This window comes from Dasypus novemcinctus, chromosome 21 (assembly GCF_030445035.2).
Source record: "Dasypus novemcinctus isolate mDasNov1 chromosome 21, mDasNov1.1.hap2, whole genome shotgun sequence".
Taxonomy (NCBI): domain Eukaryota; kingdom Metazoa; phylum Chordata; class Mammalia; order Cingulata; family Dasypodidae; genus Dasypus; species Dasypus novemcinctus.
Window position 1 is genome coordinate 61,301,318 of NC_080693.1, and position 23,233 is coordinate 61,324,550.

A 23,233-nucleotide genomic window follows, 5' to 3' on the forward strand; every position below is an offset into this window, starting at 1 on the left:
CTGGAGCCCCAAAATTACTGGGTTCCCAGAAATCTGAGGACCCCTGGCCTATAGGCACAACTGTCCCTCCCTGTGTTCCCACAATACGGTCCACTCCTCTTGGCAATGCTGTTACAGAGATCTGGTTCTGCTTCCAGGTCTATCTCTTCCTCAGGACTGAGAGTGCCCAGAGGAAAGCGGACTTGGCCCAGTGGTTAGAGTGTCCCTCTACCACATGGGAGGTCCACGGTTCAAACCCTGGGCCTCCTTGACCCATGTGGAGCTGGCCCAGGTGCACTGCTGATGCGCACAAGGAATGCCCTGCCACGCAGGGGTGTCCCCACATAGGGGAGCCCCACACGCAAGGAGTGCACCCCGTAAGGAGCCACCCAGCGCAAAAACAAAGTGCCGCCTGCCCAGGAGTGGTGCTGCACACATGGAGAAGCTGACACAGCAAGACGCAACAAAAAGAGACACAGATTCCTGGTGCCGCTGAGGATAGGAGAGTGCCCAGAGGGCAGGCACCGATTACCCACGCAATGGGGCATTCCAGCGTCCTGCCTGGGGATTCCCATACAGGGCTCAGGTGGGGTTCAGGAAATACTGGAGAGAGAGATAATGGCTGGATAGACGGGCAGAGGAATCGAAAGGTCTGATCTAACCATTTGGCCTGGAGTCCAGGCATCATGTCTCCAGCCCTCAGGGGTGGGAGTTGTGGGAGGAAGGCAGCCAGGCGCACAGTGTCCCTGTAGGTGCCCTCGCCCGGTCAGGGCACTCTGCAGCTGTGGTCTTTTCTCCTCACGCCTCACATGGGACCTGCTCACCCCACAATGGCCTGGCGCAGAAGGAGAGAGGGCAGGGCCTCTCTCAGCATCCCAACTGCCTTCCCCGACCCCAGCTCCAGCCCTGCAGTCCTGTCCCCCTCCCAGCGCCCCCTTTCAGATAACCGAACAGCCCTCCAGGGTGTTGCGTAAGCTAGAGTGGTCCCTGGCGCCTCCACCATCACGTCAAGACTCACTGGTTCTACTACAGAAAAGCCTCCACAATGTTTCCTCCATTCCGTTCCCACCCTTCCTTCTCATGTACCCCCAAGTCTTGCCCTTCCCCTTGCTGGAGACATCTAAAATCAGTGACTCCCAACACCTTCGGAACAAAGGCCAAAGGCCCAGCATGGCTGCGAGGCCCCCACAGGCAGCCCCGACCCCTCTCCTGCCATGTCCCCTTCAGGACGGCTCACTGCTCCTGGAAAGCCGTCAGCTGGCAGGCCTCGGTGGTTCGGTCGTTCCAACGGGCTGTCTCCCCTGCCTGGCGTTCTGGTTCCCTCTCCCGGTCCAGCTGCAGTGTCACTTCTCTGAAGCACTCCCTGACTCCTGAGACTTCATCTCGCCCCCTTCTGACTTCTCACAGCGCCTGGAACACACCTCTAGGCCTGCTCTTATCTTGGAACCAGCGCCTTCCTAACACACAGGTATGATGCTTTTTAAAAACGGGAACCCCTGAAACGGCAACTTGCACCTAGTGGGTTGTCAGTAAGGATTTGATGAATTAATGGATGATTTCTGCACTCAGATGGACGTGCACACACTCCAGAGAGGCCCATGTGGTCGGATACGCTTGTTCAGAGCCGTGCCCTTGGTGGCCAGCCCAGATGCTTGGGTGCAGGGGCTGGTGCCAGCCTCAGGGAGGGCCCTGCCTTTGCTTATGCAGTGACCACTGCCTGCGATGCCCTCCTCCCCTCACCCTTGTTCCAGGGCTCAGTGCCCCCACCTTCCTTCAGGGGCCTTTCCTGGTGCTCCCAGGTCGAGCCACCCCTTCTCCTTTGTATCCCTCAGGGTATGTCCAGCATGGCACTCACAACGCTGTTCTATTCATTTTGTGTCTGTCTTGGGGCAAGGAGACTGGGTCTTATTTATCCTCAACCCCATCCTGGTGTGAGGAATGTAGGGGTGTCCCAAGAATTTTCACCAAAAAAGGGGGGCATCTGAAATAAAAATGTAGCCTACTGGCAAAGCCGGGGGCACGGGTTACAAGGCAGGTTTCCGTTGGCCTGCGCAGGAGCCAGGGGCCGGTTCCGGCCCTTCTCGCCTCCCCACACTGGACCTCGTTCTGACTCTGTCTCCCCTGCCAGCCAGCAGCTCGACTCTTCTTGTTTTCCCCGTGGCTCCCATGGGCCTGTCAGTGGGAATCACACTCACGGATGCATTCACCCATTTTTCCCCCAGAAATCTGCTTGCAGCCAGCTGCCCCGTCAGGGCTCACAGCCAAACCTCTGGAAAGTCACCCCAAGCAGGGAGAAGCAGAAATCGTGGCTAGGAGTCCAGCAGACAAGGGAAGAGAAGCTGACCAGTCCCTCGGTCACAGCGCTGTGCACCTGGCCGTCCCCCGCCTTCGGAGGCCCGCGCAGGAGCTTGGAATACCCGCGGGTGAAGCCCCTGTCTGAAAGACGATCCCTGCCAGGGCCAGCTCCAGGCTGGAGAAATGCTGCTGAGGGCCGGGCCCTGGTCCTGAGAGACCCCACAGAGAGGGCCCCCAGACCTCGAGACCCTCAGAGCCAGAGACCCTACAGAAAGGTCGCCCAGATGCAAAACAAACCTTGACAGGGAGAGGCGAGCCTCGGGCCCAGGGACCCCACAGAGGGAGGCCTCAGACACAGGGCAGAGAGACCCTGCGCTGGGGGCGCACACCAAAGCTTGCGGGGGGCAGTTCCCCTCCACACTGACCTGGCCCCGAGGGGGTCTTTCCCAGGCTGAGCTGCCGAAGACGCCTCTGGTGGGCCCGCCCCCCGCAGTGCACCTGCGCCTGGGCTGCCGAGTTCAGCTGGATGTTGCAGACGTCGCAGAGCGTGTACGACGGCCGTTTCCTTTCTCGCTTGGGCTTAGGTGGTTCTGGGGGATGAGGAGGACACTCGGCAGCTCCAGGTAAGGGGGGATCCTTCTTATCCGAGGGAGATGGACTCAGTGGCCGCTTCATACCTGAGCAGATGGAGACGAATAAGATGAAAGCAGAGAGGTTGTAGATACATAGAAGGAGCAAGAGGGGTTCAAGCCTGACCCCTGCATTCCCTCTGAATCTCAGGTTTCAGAGCCCCCCAACCAAGAATGGCAAAAGAGAGCATAAGGGGGTCTAGTTCCAGTAAAGCGGCATCAAGGTACAGGAAGATCTGAAAGCGTCTACACCTGGGGAGGCCAAGACACCTGGTGACGGAGACGGTGTCAGAGCCAGACTCGAGACAGGGACTCGAGTCATGGAGATGAGGCGAGCACGAAGTCAGGGGCAGCGGCGAGGTCAGTGGGGTCACGTTTTGGGAAGCCAGAGTCCTGTTCTCAGCCCCGCAGCAGGCGCTGACTTATCCTATGACAGGCAGGCATGTGGCGCCTGCTGGAGACGCAGCAGCTGCCGGCCGCGGGGATGACTAAGGAAACCCAACCTCTCTGTACCCTGCGTCCGGCTGGTGACATTCACAAATGGTGACAGCGTGTGAAGCCATCCAAACCCCTGCCCCACATGACTCCAGAGGCCCCCCGCTGTCTTGGCCACCCAGGAAGTAGCAACCAACAGTTGGTGTTTTCTGTAGAGATCCGGGCCCTGCTGCCTGGGCTGGCGGACACAGCCCCTGCACACACGTGCACACACGCGTACCCCATATCATCCTGAGCCCTGTAGGGCCCCCACTTATCTCCCGGTCCCTGGCTTCATGTCTTCCACAGTCTTTCCTGCCCACCTCCCTCTGAAACTTTCCCTGCCTGACTTACCTGCCTCAAACCAGCTCCAGGCAGGGGCTGCCCTTCTCCCTTTCTCAGGCTGAACTGGGCCAATTGTCCCTCCCTTCCTGCATCTGTGCGTGTGCGTCCTGCCTCTGCCTCAGACGGGAGGCTTCATGTGGGCAGGGCCTTTGCCTCTCCCTCACAGCCTGCGGGAACGCCAAGGCCAGGGCCTGGGTAAGGGGTGATGGAGCTCGCCTCTCCCTGAAGGATGTGTCCTGTGCTCTTAGGCTCGTGCTCATTTTGCAAATCGGGCGGGTCCAGGGATGCTTTAATGTTCTCACAAGGAAGGCCACACACCAAGAGGGGGCGCCCACATCTCATCAAGGAGGATTCATTTCACAAGTCCATGGCCAAGAACCCACCTGCAGTCTCTGGACCCCACCCCTGCTTCTGGTAAATTGATTAACGGTGATTAAAGGGAGGGCAATGGTCCCGCACAACACGTGTCTGACATTCTCTGCATGGGGCCTGCATTTTGAAAAGAGGGGCCTATTGATTAAGAGCACCAGCTCATACTGATTCCCACCTGGGTTCAAATCTCAGCTCTGCTACTTATTGGCTATTTGACCTGAACCTCAGTTCTTGCTTCTGTGAATCTGTAAAATGGGGGTAATCAACAGTTCCACCTGACCTCATAAGCACATTGTAAGGATTAGAGGTGCTAATCTAGGTAAAACACTTCCTAGAGTCCTATAAAATCAGCTATTATCCATCTGCAGTGTATCTGTGTTTTGTAGCTTGTGAGTAGAGTCACCTCATCTGTGGCCCTGCATGTCCGTCATAGTGTACTTGGGTCACCGTGGGTGTCCCTGTTACCCATTGTTTGTTAAGGTAAATCTGTGCCATTCACTCCGTGCCTGTCATGGTGTAGATGTGTCACAGTGTGGGTGTCACTGTACCCATATCATGGAATGGGACTGTCCCTGGATATCCGAGACTCGCCGTGGGTCTGATCCTTCTGTGTCCTAGGTGCCTGGTGATTTGAGGGCACACCTGCTGTGGGGTGAGGTGGCTGCAGCTACAGTACCAGAAATACCCCCCAGGTGGCGCTGGGAACAACCAGCAGGAAGATAGAGGCCGCGATGTGGTACCCCCGTGTGCAGGGGAGACCCTCACTCCTCCATGCTCGCGGGGCGATTAGGCTGTCCCTCAGAGCCAGGCCAGGCTCCTGGGCACCACGCTTGGGGCCCAGGGCACGGTTCTTTCCACAGAGGGCACAACACTGGACGGTGGCTCCCACCACCTTGTAAGAAGCTTCCCCCTCCCCGATGTGGCATGGAGTCCCCCACCCACATTCTGTACCCTCTCACTTCCACATGGTGGTCACCGTGGCTGTCCTCCTGCCTTCACAAATATTCTCCCAACCCTCCTAGCAGGAAGGAGGTCCCAGGTGCAAGTGCTGTGGGAGGTGGGGAGTGTCCCACTTGCCAGGGGTGACGCTTCAAGGGAATGAGATTTTCCTGGCCATGCCACGGAGAACTGTCTGCCCTGCCAGGGAGGGGACAGAGGTATTTTAAAATCCCAGTGCAATTTATGACAGGCAGGCCGGGGACATGGCCCAAGAGTGCAGACAAGTATCTGCCAAGCGGCTGATTAAACTGCCGTGACATACAGCTTCTGGGCTCACAGGGTCCGCCTGGATTGGGGCTAATTGTGACCCCCGCCAGGCTGCTGGGCCTGCTATGGCCTGCCCTGCCTGACCCAGCTGCCCCCTGCCCCCACTGCCCAGGAGCTGAATAGGTCCCCATAAGCTAGGGCTCCCAGATGGAAAATTTGGAGGGGTGAGCAATTATTAGGACACATACAGGTCTGTCCACCCCCTGCCATGAGCATCAGCAGCTCAGAACCGGGCTGAGTCACCCTAGATGGACCTACAGCAAGTAGGACCTGGCTCCTGCACTCTCTTTAACAGATGAGGAGATTGAGCCCCAGGGCTGGGGAGTGGACTTGCTTCAAAGAACCTTGGAATGACAGTGCAAGGACTGCTTCTAGAAGCGTCTGCCTCCCTCTCCACCACCCCGCTGCCTAGGCTACTTCTTTATATTAATAGCCCACGTATTGAGGGCTTACCATGTGCCAGGTGATTTACACACAAGATCTCTTTTAGACTTCATGCCAACTCCATGAGGTAGGCACTATTTTTAACCTGTTATCATTGATTAGAGAAGAGGCTTCCGGAGGTTTTATGGCTGGACCTGAACCTGTGTTTGTCTGACTCCAGAGCCCAAGTCGTTAGCTGCTGCTCTATCCCACCTCTTTTCAGACCCTGCCGAACCCTAATTTCAGCTGCTGAGGGTCAGTGGCAAGGGAGGCGTCGAGATTCAGAGAGAAGCTGCCCTGCCCTGGTCAGGCCCCAGGTGCCAGGCAGGGAGGTACCACGACCTGGGCAGGAAGAGTTGGGGGCCAGAGCAAGAGAGGCTCTGAGGAAGGGGGTATGAAGGAAAGGAGAGAACTGAACTTACTTGGGGAAGTTCAAGGTGAGAGCAGAGAAAAAGAGCCTGCCTCTACCTGTCTGTCCTCCGCACCCTCCCCCAGCCGCCCCTTCCCTCCGTCCCTGAGCGGTGGCAGGTAGAGTGCAGGGTGAGGCCACACGGAAGCCACACAGCTGAAGGCAAGCTCCCATGAGAGCTGGAGAGCTGACGGGGGCCAGGGTTTCTGTCGGCCCACCCGTCTGTGGGTCCATTCACGTGTGTAGGGGTGGGCAGGGGATGGGGCACTCGGGCAGGGCTCCTGGGCCCTATCTCCACCGCTTCTGGCTGGGTGACGCATGGACTTCAGGGTCCTGGGTTTCGGTGAGGTCCTCAGGCATTGAAGGGAGTGGAATTCCCTGGCCTGCCCTCCCAAAGAGAGATGGGGGGAAAGGGAAGGGTGATCCTGGGGACAGGGCTGCATCTCCCACAGGGTTAACAAGGAGCAAGTTTCCAGGCTGTCCCAGCCTTTGGCGGGGCATGAAGGGCTCCCTCACCAAACCCTTAATGAGCCCAATTACTCTCTGGCATTTTCCTCCTGTCTGCCAACAGCCACCCTCTGGCCTCCCCAGCAGGCCCCAGGCCCTGCCTCCGAGAAGGGAGCCAGGCTGGCTGGCCAACCTTGAGCCAGTCCCTGCCCCTCTGGGCTTCAGTGTCCCGACTTTAAAGAGAGGGGGTTGGGCCGGGCTCATCCCATAGGTCCTTTGCAGGCTGCAGTGACAACACCGAGCAGCTGCCTCTAAGGAGGGGCTGCCGGGGAGTGGCAGGGTGGTATGGAGAAAGAGCCGCCCGTGGTTGAGCACCCTGTTACCTTCCAGGCACCTAGAAACATTCCCTCCCTTACTCATCATAACCACCCTGTGAGGCTTTACAAACGAGGAAACTGAGGCTCAGCTGTGAAGAGAGGCAGGTAAGTAGAGCCAGTTTCCCCATTCGCTGCCGCAAGGGGTATGGGCCCTGGCACAGGGTCAAGAGCAGGAGTATGGGCTCCTGCCCCTCCCCCGCAACCCGGCTGCAGAGGGGAGCATCTGGGAGAAGAGAGGCCTTGCCTGGTCCTGCCCTAGCCGAGTGTGAGCACTCCGGGCCTGGCTGCCTCTGCAGTGCCCCGGAGAGGCCCCCACTGGGCATTTTGGCCTCTCTTCCCTGTCACCTCTCCACTGCCCTCTTCCAGAAATGACACCTTCTCAGGATGAGGAAGTGGGAACAAGCCATCTCTGTGTGTGGCCACCACAGAGTGGCATTCACCCCAACCATCCTGTGGATGCAGAGAGCTGGGGTCCCCCAGGGTCACATCCTGAGACCACCCAGAGGAGCCAGGGACACTCCCCCACACACACCTAAAAAAGTGGAAGGGCCTGAGTGGCGTCAGCCGTGCCAACCCCCCATCTCCCCACCACCCCTACTTTGCCAGAACAGGAGGCCCCAGTGCTCAGCCACAGCTGGTCCAGGTGCCAGGGGCCCAGGTGGGGGTTCCATTGGGCAAACCCAAAGCAGCCAGGTGTGTCTTCCCATCCAAGTGGTGACAGAGGAAGCCTGGCACTTCCCAGGAGTGAGCTGCCCAAGGAGTGCTGAAAGTCAACACCTCAATTCCAAGGAAGGGAGAGAGAAAGGGCACAAGAGGCGAGGGAGAGCCTCGGTCCAGAGATGAGGTCACTGCCCCCCACCTGTTGGGTGGGTGCTCCAGAGGGCCTCATTCTCTCCTGACAACTGCAGTAAGAGGGCTCCCTCCCCTGGGTTGAGACTCTCCCAAAGACCCTCAAGTCACCTTGTGTTCAGGCAGGAAGTCCTTCTTGCTATCTAACCTGTATTTCTTCTGGCAGCTGCCTCTAAGGTGGTGGGGGGGGGTAGGGAGAAAGTGCTAGCCTCAGTACCCCCTTTTCTTGTCCTTGCATATAGGCAAGGCTTAGGAAACTGATAACTCGCAGCATGGGAGTGGGTCGAGGAGATGTCTGCCCCACGCCCCTCCTCGAATGCACACCTGGGCCTAGGGTGCTCGCCCAGCTCAGCCTTGTGTTTACCGTCTGCTCTCTTGGCCCAGCTCCCCATGGGACCAGGAGGGCTGGCTCCCCCAACTTCCACTCCCTGCCCATGATGGCCCCCCAGCCAGCACTCCCAAGTGGAGGTGGGGCAGTGAGTCCTGGAAGCCAGAGGGAGGAGGCTGTGGGGTCCTGGGCTGGGGTGGAATGCTGTCACCTCCTCAGGTCAGGAGGGTCCCGGGTGCCCATTGCTGAAGACGAGGCAGCCCGATGGGTGGGGGGGGCCCGGGCGTGGCAGTAACAGGGAGACCTCCTAAGACAGGGAAGAGGGAGTAGGTGTGCTGTTGCTCACCCAAAGGCCATAGGAACTGTCCCCTCCCCCACCCCTTCCATTCTGTTCCATCTCGGGGGCTGATGGGGTGGGCTGCTTTTCGGATCCTCCAAAGTCCTTAGGAAAAGAAGGTGGGTAATTTGGTCCAGGCCGTCTCCAGGGAGAACAGTCCCTCCTTGAAGGGGTTTCACCCTCTCCTCCCGGTGGTCCCGGGGAGCCTCCCTGCCCCGAAAGGGAACTGGAGCTCTCACCGTCACCCTTGCTGACCCCTCCTCTCCCCCAGCAACAAGGACAACAACAATCCGTTTCCGGGTGAGTTGTGGTTCTCTCCCCATCTTCACACGCAGAGCGGGTGGGGGTCCCCGAGGCACTTACCCCCCCGCGCCCACTTCGCGCGCAGGCCCCCTCCCGCCGGCTCAGCCTCCGCGGCGCGTGGGTGCGAGATGGGGAGCCGCGCTGCGGTCCCCGGCCGGGCGCCCGCGCCTACCTGAAGAGCCCTGGCGACCCGTGCGCGGCCGCGTCGCCGCGGCTCCCCCGGGGCGCTCCGGATTCGCGGCTCCCAGAGGTGTGCGGCCGGCGAGTCCCCGGCCCCGCGCGTCCCGGGGCAGCCGCGGCTCTCCCGAGCCCGCCCCCGGGCGGCCCCGCGCCGAGCAGGTGCCAGGAGCCGCGCCTCCCCGCGCGGGACCCGAGAGCACCGCGCGCCGGGATCGGGGCTGCTGGGTGGGGATCCCCGGGGAGGGAGAAGAGCGGAGACCCAGACTTTCCCGGCAGAAAGGCTGGCTGCCTCGGCGAGACTCCTGGCTGGCCGTGGCCGTGGCCGTGGCCGTGGCCGGCCGCTGAGCGCCCGTGGGCCTCGGAAGGGGAGGGGAGCCCACTGGTCACCTCTGAAGGATCCTGGGCCAGGACAGGCGACCCCATCGCCACCCCCTGCAAACTGACCCCTCTCTCCTGGGACAGCTCAGGGAGAAGGAGGAAGCTGATACACATGGGGCACCTACTGGGTGCCAGGCTGGGATGGCACTCAGTCCTCCTATAGACTCTGCCGGGAGTGGTTTGGTCCCCATTTTACAGGCCAGGAAACGAAAGATTGGGGATGTTAAGTAAATGGCCCCAAATCACAGAGAACATGAGTCCCAAGTGGGAGACTTCAAATTGCTCCTAGGAACTGCCTCCAGAGAACCAGCTGGGGACACTTTCCCCAGGTGGGGATGGGGGTCATCTCTGATCCTGCCCAGCCTAGCTCAGGGTCTGGCGCACAGTGGGTGCACAACCAGGAGAGGGCGGGAGGCTGGGGGTTGGTGGCATGGCCTCCTGAGGTGGGGGCAGGGTGTGAGAGGGAGAGCCAAAGACAGGGACAGAAACGGCTCTTGCATCCAAAGATGTGTCATCCCCTATGTACAACTGAACAGAGTCTAAGAGACAGATAAGGTAGATACAACCCCAGGTATTGGTTCTTTTGAGGGATAAAGAGACCCACGGGTTCTATGGTCATGGCAGAAGGGGTTCACTGCCATGACAGATGGCCCTTCTTTGGAGCTGGTGTTTCTGCATGATGGAAATGGACTCAGAGGGGATCTCTTTTCACAAGACTTGCATGCTACTTTATTGGAATTGTAGTTGGTGCTGGGTTTAAGATATATGTAGGGGATTTGAATCTCTGGACTGATAATATGACACCCAGGCCCAGAGCCTCAACAGACTTCAGCTCCTACACTTTGACTTATTGGACTTACTCCACTCAGCTAACATGGAGTTGAAGAAGGTCAATCACCACAACATGGAGCCTAGAGTGTCTACAACTAGAAGCGGGAAGAGTGCATCCAGTACCCATGTGCAATCTAAGCCCTCACTTGACATAGGTGTGCAATGGACGCAACCAATCCAATGTCCACAGAGAAAATGTGGAATGGGTGTGGGAACGGTAGCCATGGTGACTGCTGGGTGTGGGGAACGGGAGGAAGAGATGAGATGTGGAGGCGTTTTCGGGATGTCGAGTTGTCCTGGATAGTGCTTCACGGACAATTACGGGACATTATAGATCCCCCCAGGGCCCACTGGATGGAACGTGAGAGAGTCTGGGCTATGATGTGGACCATTGACTATGGGGTGCAGTGATGCTCAGAGATGAACTTACCAGGTGCAATGGATGTGTCATGATGATGGGAGAGAGTGTTGCTGTGGGGGGAGTGGGGGGCGGGGGCGGTGGGGTTGAATGGGACCTCATATTTTTCATAATGTAATTTAAAAAAAAATAATTAAAAAAATAAATAAATTAATTAATTAAAAAAAAAACAAAACAAAGATGTGTCAGGGCTGCTCTCCCACCTTGTGTCCTGGGCAGACTTCCTGTGGACCAGGTCATCAGAGAGGAGCTCCCACCATGGGGTGGCACCCACGGGGGAGGGCACTGGGTGGCATCTAGTCTCCCAGCATCATCTTCCCATTCCTTGAGGCCACCAACTTGTCCGTGCCTCAGGGCCTTTGCCCTCGCTGTCTCCTCAGGCTGGAACGCGCCCCCCCCCCGACCTTCCCAGCATACCTAAGAGCTGCTTGAGAAATACTTGCTGAAGGATGGCATGAATTCATTTCGACTTTAAATGGGTGAATTGTATGGTATGTGAATTCTATCTCAATAAAGCAGCTATCAAAAGAAAAAAAAAGTAAATCCAGGGCGTCAGTGACAGTCACGGAACAGTGTGTACCTTGCCGTCCCCGATCCAGTTGATCCAGTCACACCTCTCTTCCTCACCATGCACGTCCAGCGTCTGTCCATGGAGAATTGCAGTTGCTGAGACTTGGAAGGGATCTTAGAGGTCAGCCTGTCCCTTCTGTGGCCACTCTGCCCAGTCACCTTCTGACCTCTGCTTGAACCCACCAATGATGGGGAGCTCCCTGCCTCCTGAGACAGCCCATTCCATTATTGGATCATCCGTTTGGGGAGCTGAGATCTGCTTTCCTATCATGCCCACCTGCTGGTCCTAGATTTGCACCCTGGTAATGTGTAAAAGCGCACCCGCCTTCCACAGCCAGGTAAATGTGGCACTTTCTTCCTAAGAGGTCTCCACTCCCAGCTAGAGAGAACCATTTTCCTCAACTGTTCTTCCCCTGATGCAGTCACCTCCTCCAGGAAGCCTTTGAGGATGTGAATACCCATCCTGCATGTATCCATGGGCACCCTGTAACACTGCACTTGTTGCTATATTGAACTGTTTTCCCCAAACTCCCTCCCCAGCTAGCCACCTGAGCCCCCGCCAGGGCAGTTCTGTGCCATTATTCATTTCTGTTTTTCTAATACCCTGCATGACCAATTGCCCTGAACTAAACAGCATAATATCCATATTTGGTTTCCAGGGGTTTTATCTGTCACATCCCTCTAAACTTATTTGTGCTTTCAGGGTCCTTCTACAAAGAGAACAAGGGAGAAGATCGTCTCCCACAGTCCTCGACCCTGTCCCCTCTTCAGGCTGCCCACCCATGAACTTTTCTGCACTCTGGAGTTAGCTCTTTATAGGGCTGAGGGGCACTGGCACCCCCAGGTCTATTTTTACATGGTGCGCTGGAGAGCTCAGCCTCCCCATCCAGTTTCCAAGCCAGTGATGTCTTGACCCATGAGCATCAGCCCTTTGGTTCAGGCTTGCTGACTCTCCCATACTCCCTGGCCTGTGGAAATCATTCAGCAGGACCACAGGTGCCAGCTCCCTGCCAGCTTAGTGCCACCACAGCGACGTGGCTTCCCCTAGATACCTAGGAATAACACACCCCTAAACTCCAACCATGCACACAGACCAAATGCTGCCTTCCATATCCCAGGCTCTTCCACACATCACTTATTGATTTATTTTATCCTCCCCATCACCCTTTAAAGTTGGGCCTGGCCCCCTCCTTTTGAAGATACGGAAAGGGAGGTTCTGAGAGGTTAATTTACTTGTCCAAGGTCACACAGCTAGATAGGGGTGGAGTCGGGATTCGAACCATTTCTGGCTGACTCCAAAGCCTAGGATCTCTTTCCACTGTGCCATGGTGCCTCTAAGGACTGTCTCCCAATATACCCAGCAACATTTCTTTCCTATAAAGGTAGTGAGAGGTGGAAGAAAACCCAGAAAAACTCTTTTTAATCATGGAGAGCTGGCAGTGCCAGGTGGTGCTGGCACCCCCTGCCCACCTACCCCTCGCCTAGCAAGGGATCCAGGCCCCCAGTCAAGCCCGCTCCTGCCGGAAAATGACCCTGAGCCTAAATAAAGGCACTGACTCTCCAGTTCAGCCATTCCAGCTCACTGCTGCCCAGTCTCATCCCATTATCTCCTCTTCCTCTGTTGAGACTGTGGATGAATCCCCAGCCTTAGGACTGCGCCTGGCACGCAGGAGGCAACCAGCACGTACTGCTGGATTTACAAAATGAACCAACACTCACTCTGGGTATGGGAGAAATGAGCAGGGCTCCTGGCTCTGGCTATGTGAGCTTAGGCAAGTCACTTCCCCTCTCTGGGCTTCAGTTTCTTTATCTGTAAAACGGGGCAATTCATACATAACAATATGGCAGATGGTGATTGGAGATCATCCTTGCAGATTAATAAAACAATTAATACAACGGGCATCATGTGGTCCCCGCTTTGGAGACCAGGGCCCCGCGGCTTAGAGAGGTGAAGGGGCTTAGGCAGCCAACGTGACTCACCTTGGAAGTAGCCCGCTGCGCCTGACTTCAAGGCCATGCCCTTTACCTGCCCCATGGGGCCTTTTCTGAGTCCTCAATTACATGTTGCTTCTACAAAGTATGAGATTATTATCACAATTGTTCCTAATAAACAGCCAGGGTCCCCAGCTATGCAAAACTTGTGGCAAAGAGGCCCAGGCCAGGATCCAGAGCCCCCTGTCTATCCACTGGCTTCTTCTCTCCTGCTCCCAGCTCAGCCTGCGCTCAGGGGTGAGAGGCATAATTCTGGGCCCCTGCCTGCGCCATCCATCCCGGCTCCTTCCCACGCCTGTTGAAAGGGCCAACTCACTAATAGGCTCGAGCCAGTCCGCCCTGACCCCTCCCCCTGCAGGGCCAGCCTTTTGCCTCCTAAAATAGCCCAGAGCCACCATGTGCCCAGGGCGGCTCCCACCATTGTAAATCCCCCTGAAATCAAATCCCCATCCTGCCCCAAGCAGGACAGCACCACCTCCTGCCTCTGCTGGGCTCCGGGGCAGGCCCCACTCCCCCCCAGTGGAAACTCAGACCGTTGTCCTTCATGGTGACCAGGACATAAATCCTCAAATAATGAGACAGGTGCTGGGAACACAGAGCCAGACATGGCGCTAATTGGTTTATCTCTGGGCAGGGATGATGTGGAGACAAGAGCAAACGGCCTCAGTTTCCCAGGCAGTAAAATGGGGGGCATGGGCAGCATGACGACTTTCTGGGTCCCTTCCAGGGCCCCTGGCTGGGCTGCTTTCCTAGGCCTCCTGCCCAACCCAAACCCTGACCCCTTCTCGGCCCAGCGCCTGGCACATAGTAGGCCCTCTTTGCTGGACTCCCTGGCGGATTCTTTCTAGAATATTAAATTCTCAGACCTAGAAGGGAAGGGTTGGGGTCCTCTGGTCCAGGTGTCAAAGCAGAGGCCTGGACTGTCCCTCCATGATCTAAAAACCCCTTCCTTCCAATAAAGAATGGGCAGAGACTTGGCTCTTTCCCAGTGTGTATGAGGATGAGGGGCAGGGGGGCTGGAAGGCTCTACCACAGTCGCTCCCCTTCCCTGTGTGCCAGGAATGCATTCTTGGACAGGCCCAAGGCCCTCGGTTTGCAATAATCAGGAAGAGATTATCACATTAAACTTTCAAAGTCTTTGCTCAAAAAACAGCAGCAGCAGCTGACACCCTTGACTCCCCTGACTTTGCCACCATCGCCCTCTCCTGGACCGTGGCCAGCCGAGCTCCAGATCCAGGCCACGTGGAGGCCCCACTGCATTGGGCTAGAGGCAGGGGGATGGACAGGATGACTTTTGTAGGCCCAGGGCGACTTCTGAGTTGTGGTAAAAAGGGAGGGGGAGGAGCCGCAGGAGAAGGGTGAGTGTGTGTGTCTGTGGGTATGATTCAGAGACTCAGGGGAACTGGAGTCACTCAGAAGCAGGCAAACATGCTTTTATATTATGACTGTGCCTAGACCTGTGTTACTGGAAGCATGTCCCTTCTCTCTGGAACTCAGTTTTCTCCTCTGTAAAATGGGAATAATGATAACAACAATAACTGATAATAACCTCCCTGTCTCCAGACTGATGGCTGAGAAGATTAGATAAGAGAACATAAAGAAAACACCCTGCAAGCTATAAAGAGTCACCATGGCGTAAGGGATGACATCCTTAGTTACAGCAGAGAGGACGGTGATGCGCCTGCACATCCACACAGCTGTGCATCTGGAAACCAACGGAGCAAAAAAGCGAGGCAAGACTGGGTCTGGGTAGAATACCAAAAACCTCATCACTTGATCCCCTGTCCCAACCCAGGGTGCCCACCCCCCATGTCTAACCTAAGCCCCTCCCTTCCTGCCCACCATCTCGCCTTCCTGGGCTGCCAGCCCTGGCCCCACTCTTTCCCAGTCTAGAACTATATCCAGCTTGTTTGTTGCCAGCACAACGGAAATTACTCCAGCCTCCTCACCTAGCTTGGCAGAGCCACCTAGGGTATGTGGGAGAGGCTGGGGCTGGAGGAGGGAGGTGGAGAGCCGGGGGGGCCCAGGAGCAGGGGTGGCCCCTGCCCCAGATTATCAGCAACAACGATCTAGAAAGCAGCTTCCTGGGGGGACTTCCCCATACTGTCCCAAGAAGAAAGGGGAAGGCCCCGGGGGTCCTCGTGGGACCCTGGCTACCGTCCCTCTTACTTAAAGAGCTGCATTCAGAAGCACAGGGAGAAGCCCTGACTGCCCGCCAGGATCAACCCAGTGGAAATGCAGGCCTTCCCCTCTCCTGACCCACCCCTCATTTCCTGAGGCTTTTAATTCCTTAGTTTGTCCAGTAGGATCCTCCCACCCCAGTCCACCCCCACTGGGCCCCTTCCCCCTAACTGCAGAAGGCTGGAGGCAGAGGGAGACTGAGCATGACCCTGGGAATCTGCATTGCCTGAGGCAGGGGCAGAGGGAGGAGAGAGCCCTGTATGGGCTGAGGGAGATGGTGGGGAGGCCACGGCCACCCTTGCTGGCCAGGGGGCAGCTGCCGCCCCATCAGGGCGTCCTCCTCTCAGATCGTCCTGTGGGCGGGAGCGTGCGGCCGTCGCTGGCCGTGAAGGAGGCCTTTCAAGAGCCGCTGAGGCTCCAGTCAACGCCCAGCACGGGCTGTGTCAACACGTCCCCATCCCCCTGGGGCCTCTGTCCGGCCTCCAGGCGGCCAGGCAGCATCCCACAGCTCGAAGGCTTGGCTGGGAGCAGCGCGGGGCAGTGGACAGAGCCCAGGCTCTGGAGCTGTCAGACCCGGGCTGGTTGCTTCACCTCTCTGATCTGTATAAACCCTGTGGAGCTGCTGAGAGGATTAAGAGATGATCTGGACGGGTCTCCCCTTGTGCCTGGCACAGAGCTGGGGCTCAGTCAGCTTACTTGGGAAGTGTCTGCTGAACCTGACTATAGTCCAGGCCCTCCATGTTACACCCCGGGGGGGCCGGCAGTGAACAGAAGTCCCGGGGAGCCCTCGTGGGGCTGGCGGTCTGGGGATGGGCTCAGGCAATAAGCAGATAAGCATATGAGTCAGGGAGGATGAAGGCTTGAAGAGGGTGGGGGGTCGGGGTAGGCCTCTCTAAGGAGGGGACAGTTCTACCCAGACCTGAATGACCCGAGGCACAGGCCTTACAGTAGACCACGGGCCCTCCGCCACGGCAGGGATGAGCTCCCTCCACCCATCCCTGGCAGCTTGGACAGCTTCTGGTGCCTGCGCCCCTCCCCAGGGATTCTTCGGGGATTGGTCTGGGGGGTGACCTGGTCACGGGGACGTCCGCATTGTGCCCAGGTGATTCTGCTGCTTAGTTGAACGTTTCCCACGTACCTAGTGAAATGAGTGTCACCTGGGAGCCTGTCAAGCTGGCCGGGCTGGGCCCCACTGCCCGAGCCCCCCGGTTCAGGCACCTGGGGTGAGTGTCTGCCCTTTTTAGCACCCAGGTGATTCTGAGCAGACAGGTCTAGAGATGCATTTAGGAGAGCAAGTCGCTGGGCACTCGGCGACCTCTTCGTACTGAGCTCAGCCACAGCCCCCCGGGACCGCTGGCTCCTTCCCTCAAGCACCATCCCACCTCCCTGGCCTCCTCCCGGGAAGCCCTGCTCCCTCCTCAGCCAGTCAAATCATGCTTGTCCTCAAGCCTGATGGTCCCCACCTCTGTGAGCTCAGGGAAGCCGCGGGCTCCGTGTTCCTGCTGCCCTCAGCCCCTGGACGAAGCCCCCACGCCCTCTGTCCTACGTCCAGGCTTCGTGTCCGGCTGCCCCTGGGCTCCCTGGGCAGGGCTGGCTCCTCACAGCACCTGGCATCAAGCCTGGCACCCACAGGGTATGACTCATCCTTGCTGAAGGAATCCCAAAGCTACCCCAGCCCCACTCAGGACAGCTGCTCCCACACCTCGTGCCTGCCCCTCAAGACCCCTGCTTCACCCCCCGCCTGGGTCTCTGGTTCCAGAATTCCTCTCGCAGAGTCTGACCTCTCTCCCTCCCATTCTTGGTTCTGACCCAGGCCAGGCCCTGAGAAGGGAGGCCATGCAGCCTTCTGCTCTCCAAAGCTCCCCCTTTTCTCCAGGATACCCCTATATTCCCTGCCCCCACCCCTTCCTTTCTGGAAGCAGCATAGTATAGCCATGGTGCCTGGGTTTGAATCCTACCCGTGCCACCTTGGACACCTCTGTGCCTCAGTTTCCCTATCTCTAAGAAGGAGATAAAGAAAACAGCACCTCTCTTAGACAGTTGTGATGAGGATTAAACCAGTCAATATTTGTGAAGTGTTTCGCAACCAGGCACATGGTAAGCACTGTATGTGTTTGTTAAATAACATTTTAAAATACATTGTCCTAGGAAGGTCATTAAGTCAACAGGATGGGTCTGGATGATGTACCAGGTCTGGGAGACTGGGGGTAAGATCCCACGTCAGAGGTTTAGGGGCTAGGGGGAGGAAGTGACCTGTCCCACATGAGACTCAGACCTCGGAGCTGTTCACGTCAAAGCCTCCGTCTCTCTCCAAGCACCCTGGCCCACCTCCGTCACTCTTCAGGCGCCCAGCCCGGCCAGATGGGTGCGGTGCCCCAAGCCGACAGAGGCCCCTTTGTGCCCCTGCCCGGGGTCGCGCACGCCCTGAGCTTGGAGCCGGACAAGCGCCTTGTGTCTGGGTCTGTCTCCCCGCCAGTTCTCCGAGCTGCCCAGGTTGCCCCTGCCGCGTGTCTCCAGGTGGGCGCGTCTGAGGGCTGCCACCATCCCCCCTAATCTTGGCAGGGCAGGGAGGGAGCCCCAAGGAAAAGCCCCAGGTCTTGGTCTCCACCCTGCACACCCTGGCCAGACTCTGGGGTGTTGGGGGGCCTCGGAGCTGCCTGGAACACCAGGAGGAAGGGAGGAACCTGGGGTGTGAGAACTCTCTGCCTCCTGGCCTCCCCTCCCCAACGCGCCCCTTTTCGCAGCCACCGTGGCCCCCACAGCCAGAGCAAGCTTTTGAAAAAGGCAAATCTGCTCGTGTCACTTTCTGCCTGAAACCTCCAAAGGCTTCTCCTTCCATTTGGGAGAATCCTTACCCCAGCTTGGGAGTTCTGGCTCCTACCTGCCTCCCCTAAATTTGTCTCCTCTCCCAACCCACTCCTGCCACTGGATCCCTCCCACAGATTAACTGAGATATAAATACAAACTCTCTATCTAAAAATATTTCTGGTGCAAGTGACACTGACACCACTAGAACTGGAAAATTCATTATTGGTGAAAATGGACAGAATCAAGCCTTGACTGTGCTCTAATCTTCCAAAATCGAATGGGGTAACCCAGGCCAAGGCACAGATGCAGCGTGTAGGGTCAGGAGCCCACAGCCCCCATACTGATTGACGCATCAAATCTTGGCAGCAAAATTTATACAGAATTGATCCCACCCAAAACCATTTCCATGCAATGAAAATGGAATGAAAAAGTGGAAATTTGTTTAAAGGTACCATTGGGAAGAAATGGAAAACCCTGATCAAGGAATGAAGCTGGATGAATAGAATCCAAGCTGGAAAATACCTTCTGAAAAGAGTCTTCAATGATGGTATGCGTTTGGTTTAAAATGTTTGCATTTAAAACATCCGTGGGGTCAAAATAGCCTGTGGCCTTCCGATCTGTTTCTGTGCCACTCCCTGCCTTGCTTGGGATACGCCAGTCACACTGGTGTCTTTCTGTGCCTTGAGCACTGCCAGCACACCCTCGCCTCAGAGCCTTCTCAGTTCCCTCTGCCTCTTTTCCTGTTGGCCCTGCCTCTTCCTTCTCATGGCTGCCGCTGAAAACACATCACCTCCAGGAGAGGCTTTCCTTCATCTCACTGCCTGAGCGAGATTTCCTCCTCCCTTGCTCCTGTTCTCTGACAGCTCCCTGTCTCGGCCCTCCTTAAATCCCCGGGGGAAGGGCTAGCAAGTAGAACACAAGTAGGGCTCAAAAAACATTTGTTGATGGTGTATACTCAGGAGACCTGAATCTCTGGACTGTCCATGTGACAGCCAGGCCCTGAGCCTCAGCAGACTTGCAACTCCTACCATCTGGTTTATTGGACTTACCCTGGCCAGCTAACAGGGAGGTGAAGAAGGTCAACCACCACACCAGAGAGCCAAGAGTGCCTACAACTGCAAGCAGGAGAATTGCATCCATCATCCACGTGGAACCTAAGCCCCCTCTGGACACAGAGGTGGAATGGACATAACCATCCCAGGGTCCACAGGCTGGAGGAATAGAGTATGCATTAGAGTGGACTTACTGATATTCTACTATGGAACTATTGTGGTTAGTAATGAAAGAAATTATAGCATTGATGTGAAGAAAGTGGCCATGGTAGCTGCTGAGGGTAGGGAGAGGGAAGAAGAGATATGATGTGGGGGCATTTTCAGGACTTGGAGTTGTCCTGGGTGGTACTGCAGGGACAGATGCTGGACAGTGCATGTCCTGCCACGGCCCACTGGGTGGACTGGGGGAGAGTGTAAACTACAATGTAAACCACTATCCATGTGTTGCAGCAGTGCTCTAAAATGTATTCACCAAATGCAATGAATGTGACACAATGATGAAAGAGGTTGTTGATGTGGGAAGAATGGGGTGAAGGGAATGGGGGGTATATGGGGACCTCATATTTTTTTAATGTAACATAAAAAATACATATTTGTTGAATGAAGGAATAAAAATGTCTTTGGGATAAGGGGCAGGGGAGTGGACTGGAGCTTAAAGGGCCCTTGGGAGAGAAGAGAGACACACCCTTCCACCTCTAGTCGCGCTTTACTCAGGACACCAAGTTCAAGGGAAGTGGTCCTGCTTCGTTTTTGCCCCTTGCCCAGTTTCCCAAGGTCCAGGTCCAGGTGCCAACAGGCCAACCACCCCCAGCTAGACCCCACCCCCCTGCAGCCTAACTCCCATATCTGGCTGCCTGTCAGGCTATTTGGAGAAACTTCCGGACACCCCCTCCCCTCCGCACCCCCACACCTCATCCTGCAGATTGGAAATAGCTGCCCCAGTCTGACCTAGGGACAGTGGACTTCCCAATTAGCACCCCACTTGTTGAAACCCTCTCTCAAAGCCTCGCTTGTCCCTTTCCCTCAGGAAGCTGCTAAGTAGGACAGCAAACGTCAGAATGAGGTCATGAGAATGCTACCTGCCCCTCCACTCCCTTCCCAGGCAGAGATACAGGAACAGGAGTCTCCACTCCAGGTCTCTAAGAAGGAGGGGATGTGGGTGATGGTGAGATGCCAGGAGAAGAGAGGAATGCCTGCTGTCATGGCTCCTTTTGCCCACGGAGCAGCTCCAGCACAGTCCTGGAAGGAGCCCTGACGGGGGGAGGGAGGAGCCCTGGTCTGAGTCTACCCCGCCACTCCAAGCCAGAGCTTTCCTCATCCGTGAAGACTTTTGCCTCTCCAGGTGTGCACAGCATGGGATGAGAAAGTTCTGTATCCCGTGAGGCATCATCCAGAATTGAGGCACGGCAAGACCCTCAGGGTCCCAGGGGGCAGCTCTGGAGATGGATCTCAGGAGGGGCCCCAAGTCCATTAGAGAATCCTTCCTTCAAGGCATCCTTGGCTCTTGGCATTTGTCACAGTCTTGCTTTATCACTGGCTCTAGCCTCAGCCAAAGGGGTGAGGAGGCAGGTGAACAGACTTCTCCCACGCTCCAAGGATCACATCCCACCTGTCCCTCTTTGGACATCCCCAGAGGAGCCAGGGGTTCCAGCTCCTAGCACCTCGACCTGTCATTTTCTCTCCCCTTCTGGGACCTGGGTGTCCCTGCCCTGCCCTTCTGGGGCCAGAGCTCTCATCAGTCACCTTCTGTTCCTTGGGGGGAGGGGTCAGCTGGCATGAGTAGTAGGAATCAAGAAACCCGAGACCAGGAGGGTAGAGAGAACTGGGTGCATAAGACAAGTGGGCGGGGGTGTGGGGAGGGCAGCGAGGGCAGTGGGTCCCAGGCTGGAGCCGGGCCTGGCCTCTTGCCTGGGCATCTGAAGTGGGGAGAAGTATCTGTGGAATCGGTCCTCACTCCACCCAAGCAAACCTCAGTCAGATAAACAAACAGCCAACACAGCAGCTCCTGTGCGAGAAGCCAGCCTGGCAGCAAGGGAGAGGCCAGCAGAGGTGGGGAGCCCCGGGAAGAGGGCAGGGAGGCTGTTTAAACAGGCCCCATGGACTGCGCAGTTGGCGGAAATGTTTGGAACAGGGTGGGGAGCCCAGTGGTGGTTTGGAGCAGGAAGCCCGAGATGAGTGGATTGCGCTTGGCTGCTTCGAGGAAAAAGAAAAAGTGTCAATTCAGCCCCACTCTGGTCAACGCCTCTTCTGCGGGAGCCTCCAAATCCCCCACACCCTTCCTTTGGTTCAAGGTCAATCACGTCAACCAGACAAGGGGATCTCTCGCTGGTCACCCCCACCGCCCAGGCCTGCTCCCAGGCCTCTGACCCCGGGCTGAAGAACGACATTGCGGAGTCTGGAGCCAAAGAGAAGGAGGAGGGCCGTGAGCCCGCATCTGGCCTCCTCAGGGCCGCTAGCCCTCCCTCCCCCTTGCCGTGATGGCGCCCGCTGGACACTTTCCCCCTTCTCCACACGCAGAGCTCTTGGGTGTCCTGTTCCCCTGGGACTCCTCAAGAGAGTAAGACAGAGCGAGGCTGAGAGACTTAGAGGCAGAGATGGAGAAAAGAAAAGCTAGAAACACAGACACAGAAAGACAGACATAGAGAGGCCCCCACAGTCAGAGGGACTCAGAGCCAGAGAGGCAAGGACAGAGATTGAGACTAGGGGGCAAAAAGAAAGGGACAGACATGCACACAGACACACCTTCTGTGTGTGTCTGCCCCTTGCCACCTGAGTGCGACTCACTTATTGATTCTAACTGAGCTGTCTGACGATCAGGCCAGCCACCCTGGCCTCAGTAGTGCTTCGAGGGGCCTGATGGAACTGGACACACGCACACACACCCAAGCATTCACGCCACTGGAGAAAAGGGGAGAGAAAGGAGAAAGAGAGGTGGGCACTAGAAGGAGAGATCGGCGCACAGTTAGGGAGAGAGAAGAGACAGGGATGGGAAATGAAGGGCACAGGAGCACGTGGGCCCAGGGGCAGGCACATGTACAGACTGGGAGGTGGAAAGACATCCATGGAGAACTACATGAGGACGGATGGACAGAGAGGAGACTCAGGACCTGGAGACACTCTCCTGGTGGGTCCAAGCCCCGTGGGGTCTGCGGGCAATCCCAGGAGGGCAGCCCTGCCTCCTGTCCCCACCCGGAACCACTGCAGGCACCTGGCCCCAGCTATACTCAAGTAAGCCCTGAGCTGGTGGGTCAACCAAGGTGAATGAAGTCACTGATCAGGGAGAGCCAGGCTGTGCCTGTGGTGAGGGCACGGGGGTCTGCAAACTGCCTGCACACCTGAGATCTCTCTTGAAGGGGTATTTAGGAGCGTGAGCCTGCATATAGCTTATCAGGGAGTTAGTGGCAGTGGCGTGCATGCCTGGGGGTGTGTGCGTGTGTCCAGTTCCATCAGGCACCTCAAAGCACTTCTGAGGCCAAGGTGGCTGGCTTGATCGTCAGACAGCTCAATTAGAATCAATAAGTGAGTCACATACAGGTGCAAAAAAGGCTCTGTGCTGTTCCCTTCTGCACAGATGGTGTGTCCAGGTGCCAGGGGCCCCTCCCCTACAGTCAAGACCAATGCGCTGTGCACCCTCACCAGGCGCGACCACCACTGCCTGGCCAGCTGGCCCCCATACTCTTCCCCATCCAAACTCATGGGAGACCCACATGACAGATATGTGGTCCCCTTCCTGGCTGCAGGTAGAGCTCCCTCTGAGAACAGCAGCTGGAGGCAGGCTGGGGCCCTACGGTCTTCTCCTAGTCTTATGTCCAGCCTTCCTGCTGCTGCAGCCCCATTTAGTTGTCTCCTTGCTCCCTGGGTGGGGTGCAGTGAGTACCCACATCCACACCACATCCAGGAGACAAGCAACTCCTCTTCTCTTCCCTCTCAAGCATCACAGGACATTTTTACAAATTGTTCCAATTTTGTGGTGGAGAATGAGGTCAGGAG

General features: G+C 56.9%; 1 protein-coding gene across 7 annotated transcripts in view; it reads right to left on the minus strand.

The window, feature by feature from the left end:
• The window catches only part of ZNF385C (zinc finger protein 385C), a 51,898-nt gene that overhangs the window by 25,957 nt on the left and 2,708 nt on the right, over window positions 1–23,233 (minus strand). For 6 of the 7 annotated variants that reach the window (XM_058284262.1, XM_058284259.1, XM_058284263.2 and 3 more), the window contains exon 2: window positions 2,700–2,951. In XM_058284262.1, coding sequence (XP_058140245.1) covers window positions 2,700–2,949 — 250 coding nt within the window. In that variant the 5' untranslated portion in view covers window positions 2,950–2,951. Of the gene's footprint in view, window positions 1–2,699; window positions 2,952–11,220; window positions 11,284–23,233 lie in introns of those variants that run through there. The other variant, XM_058284260.1, reaches the window with a different exon arrangement.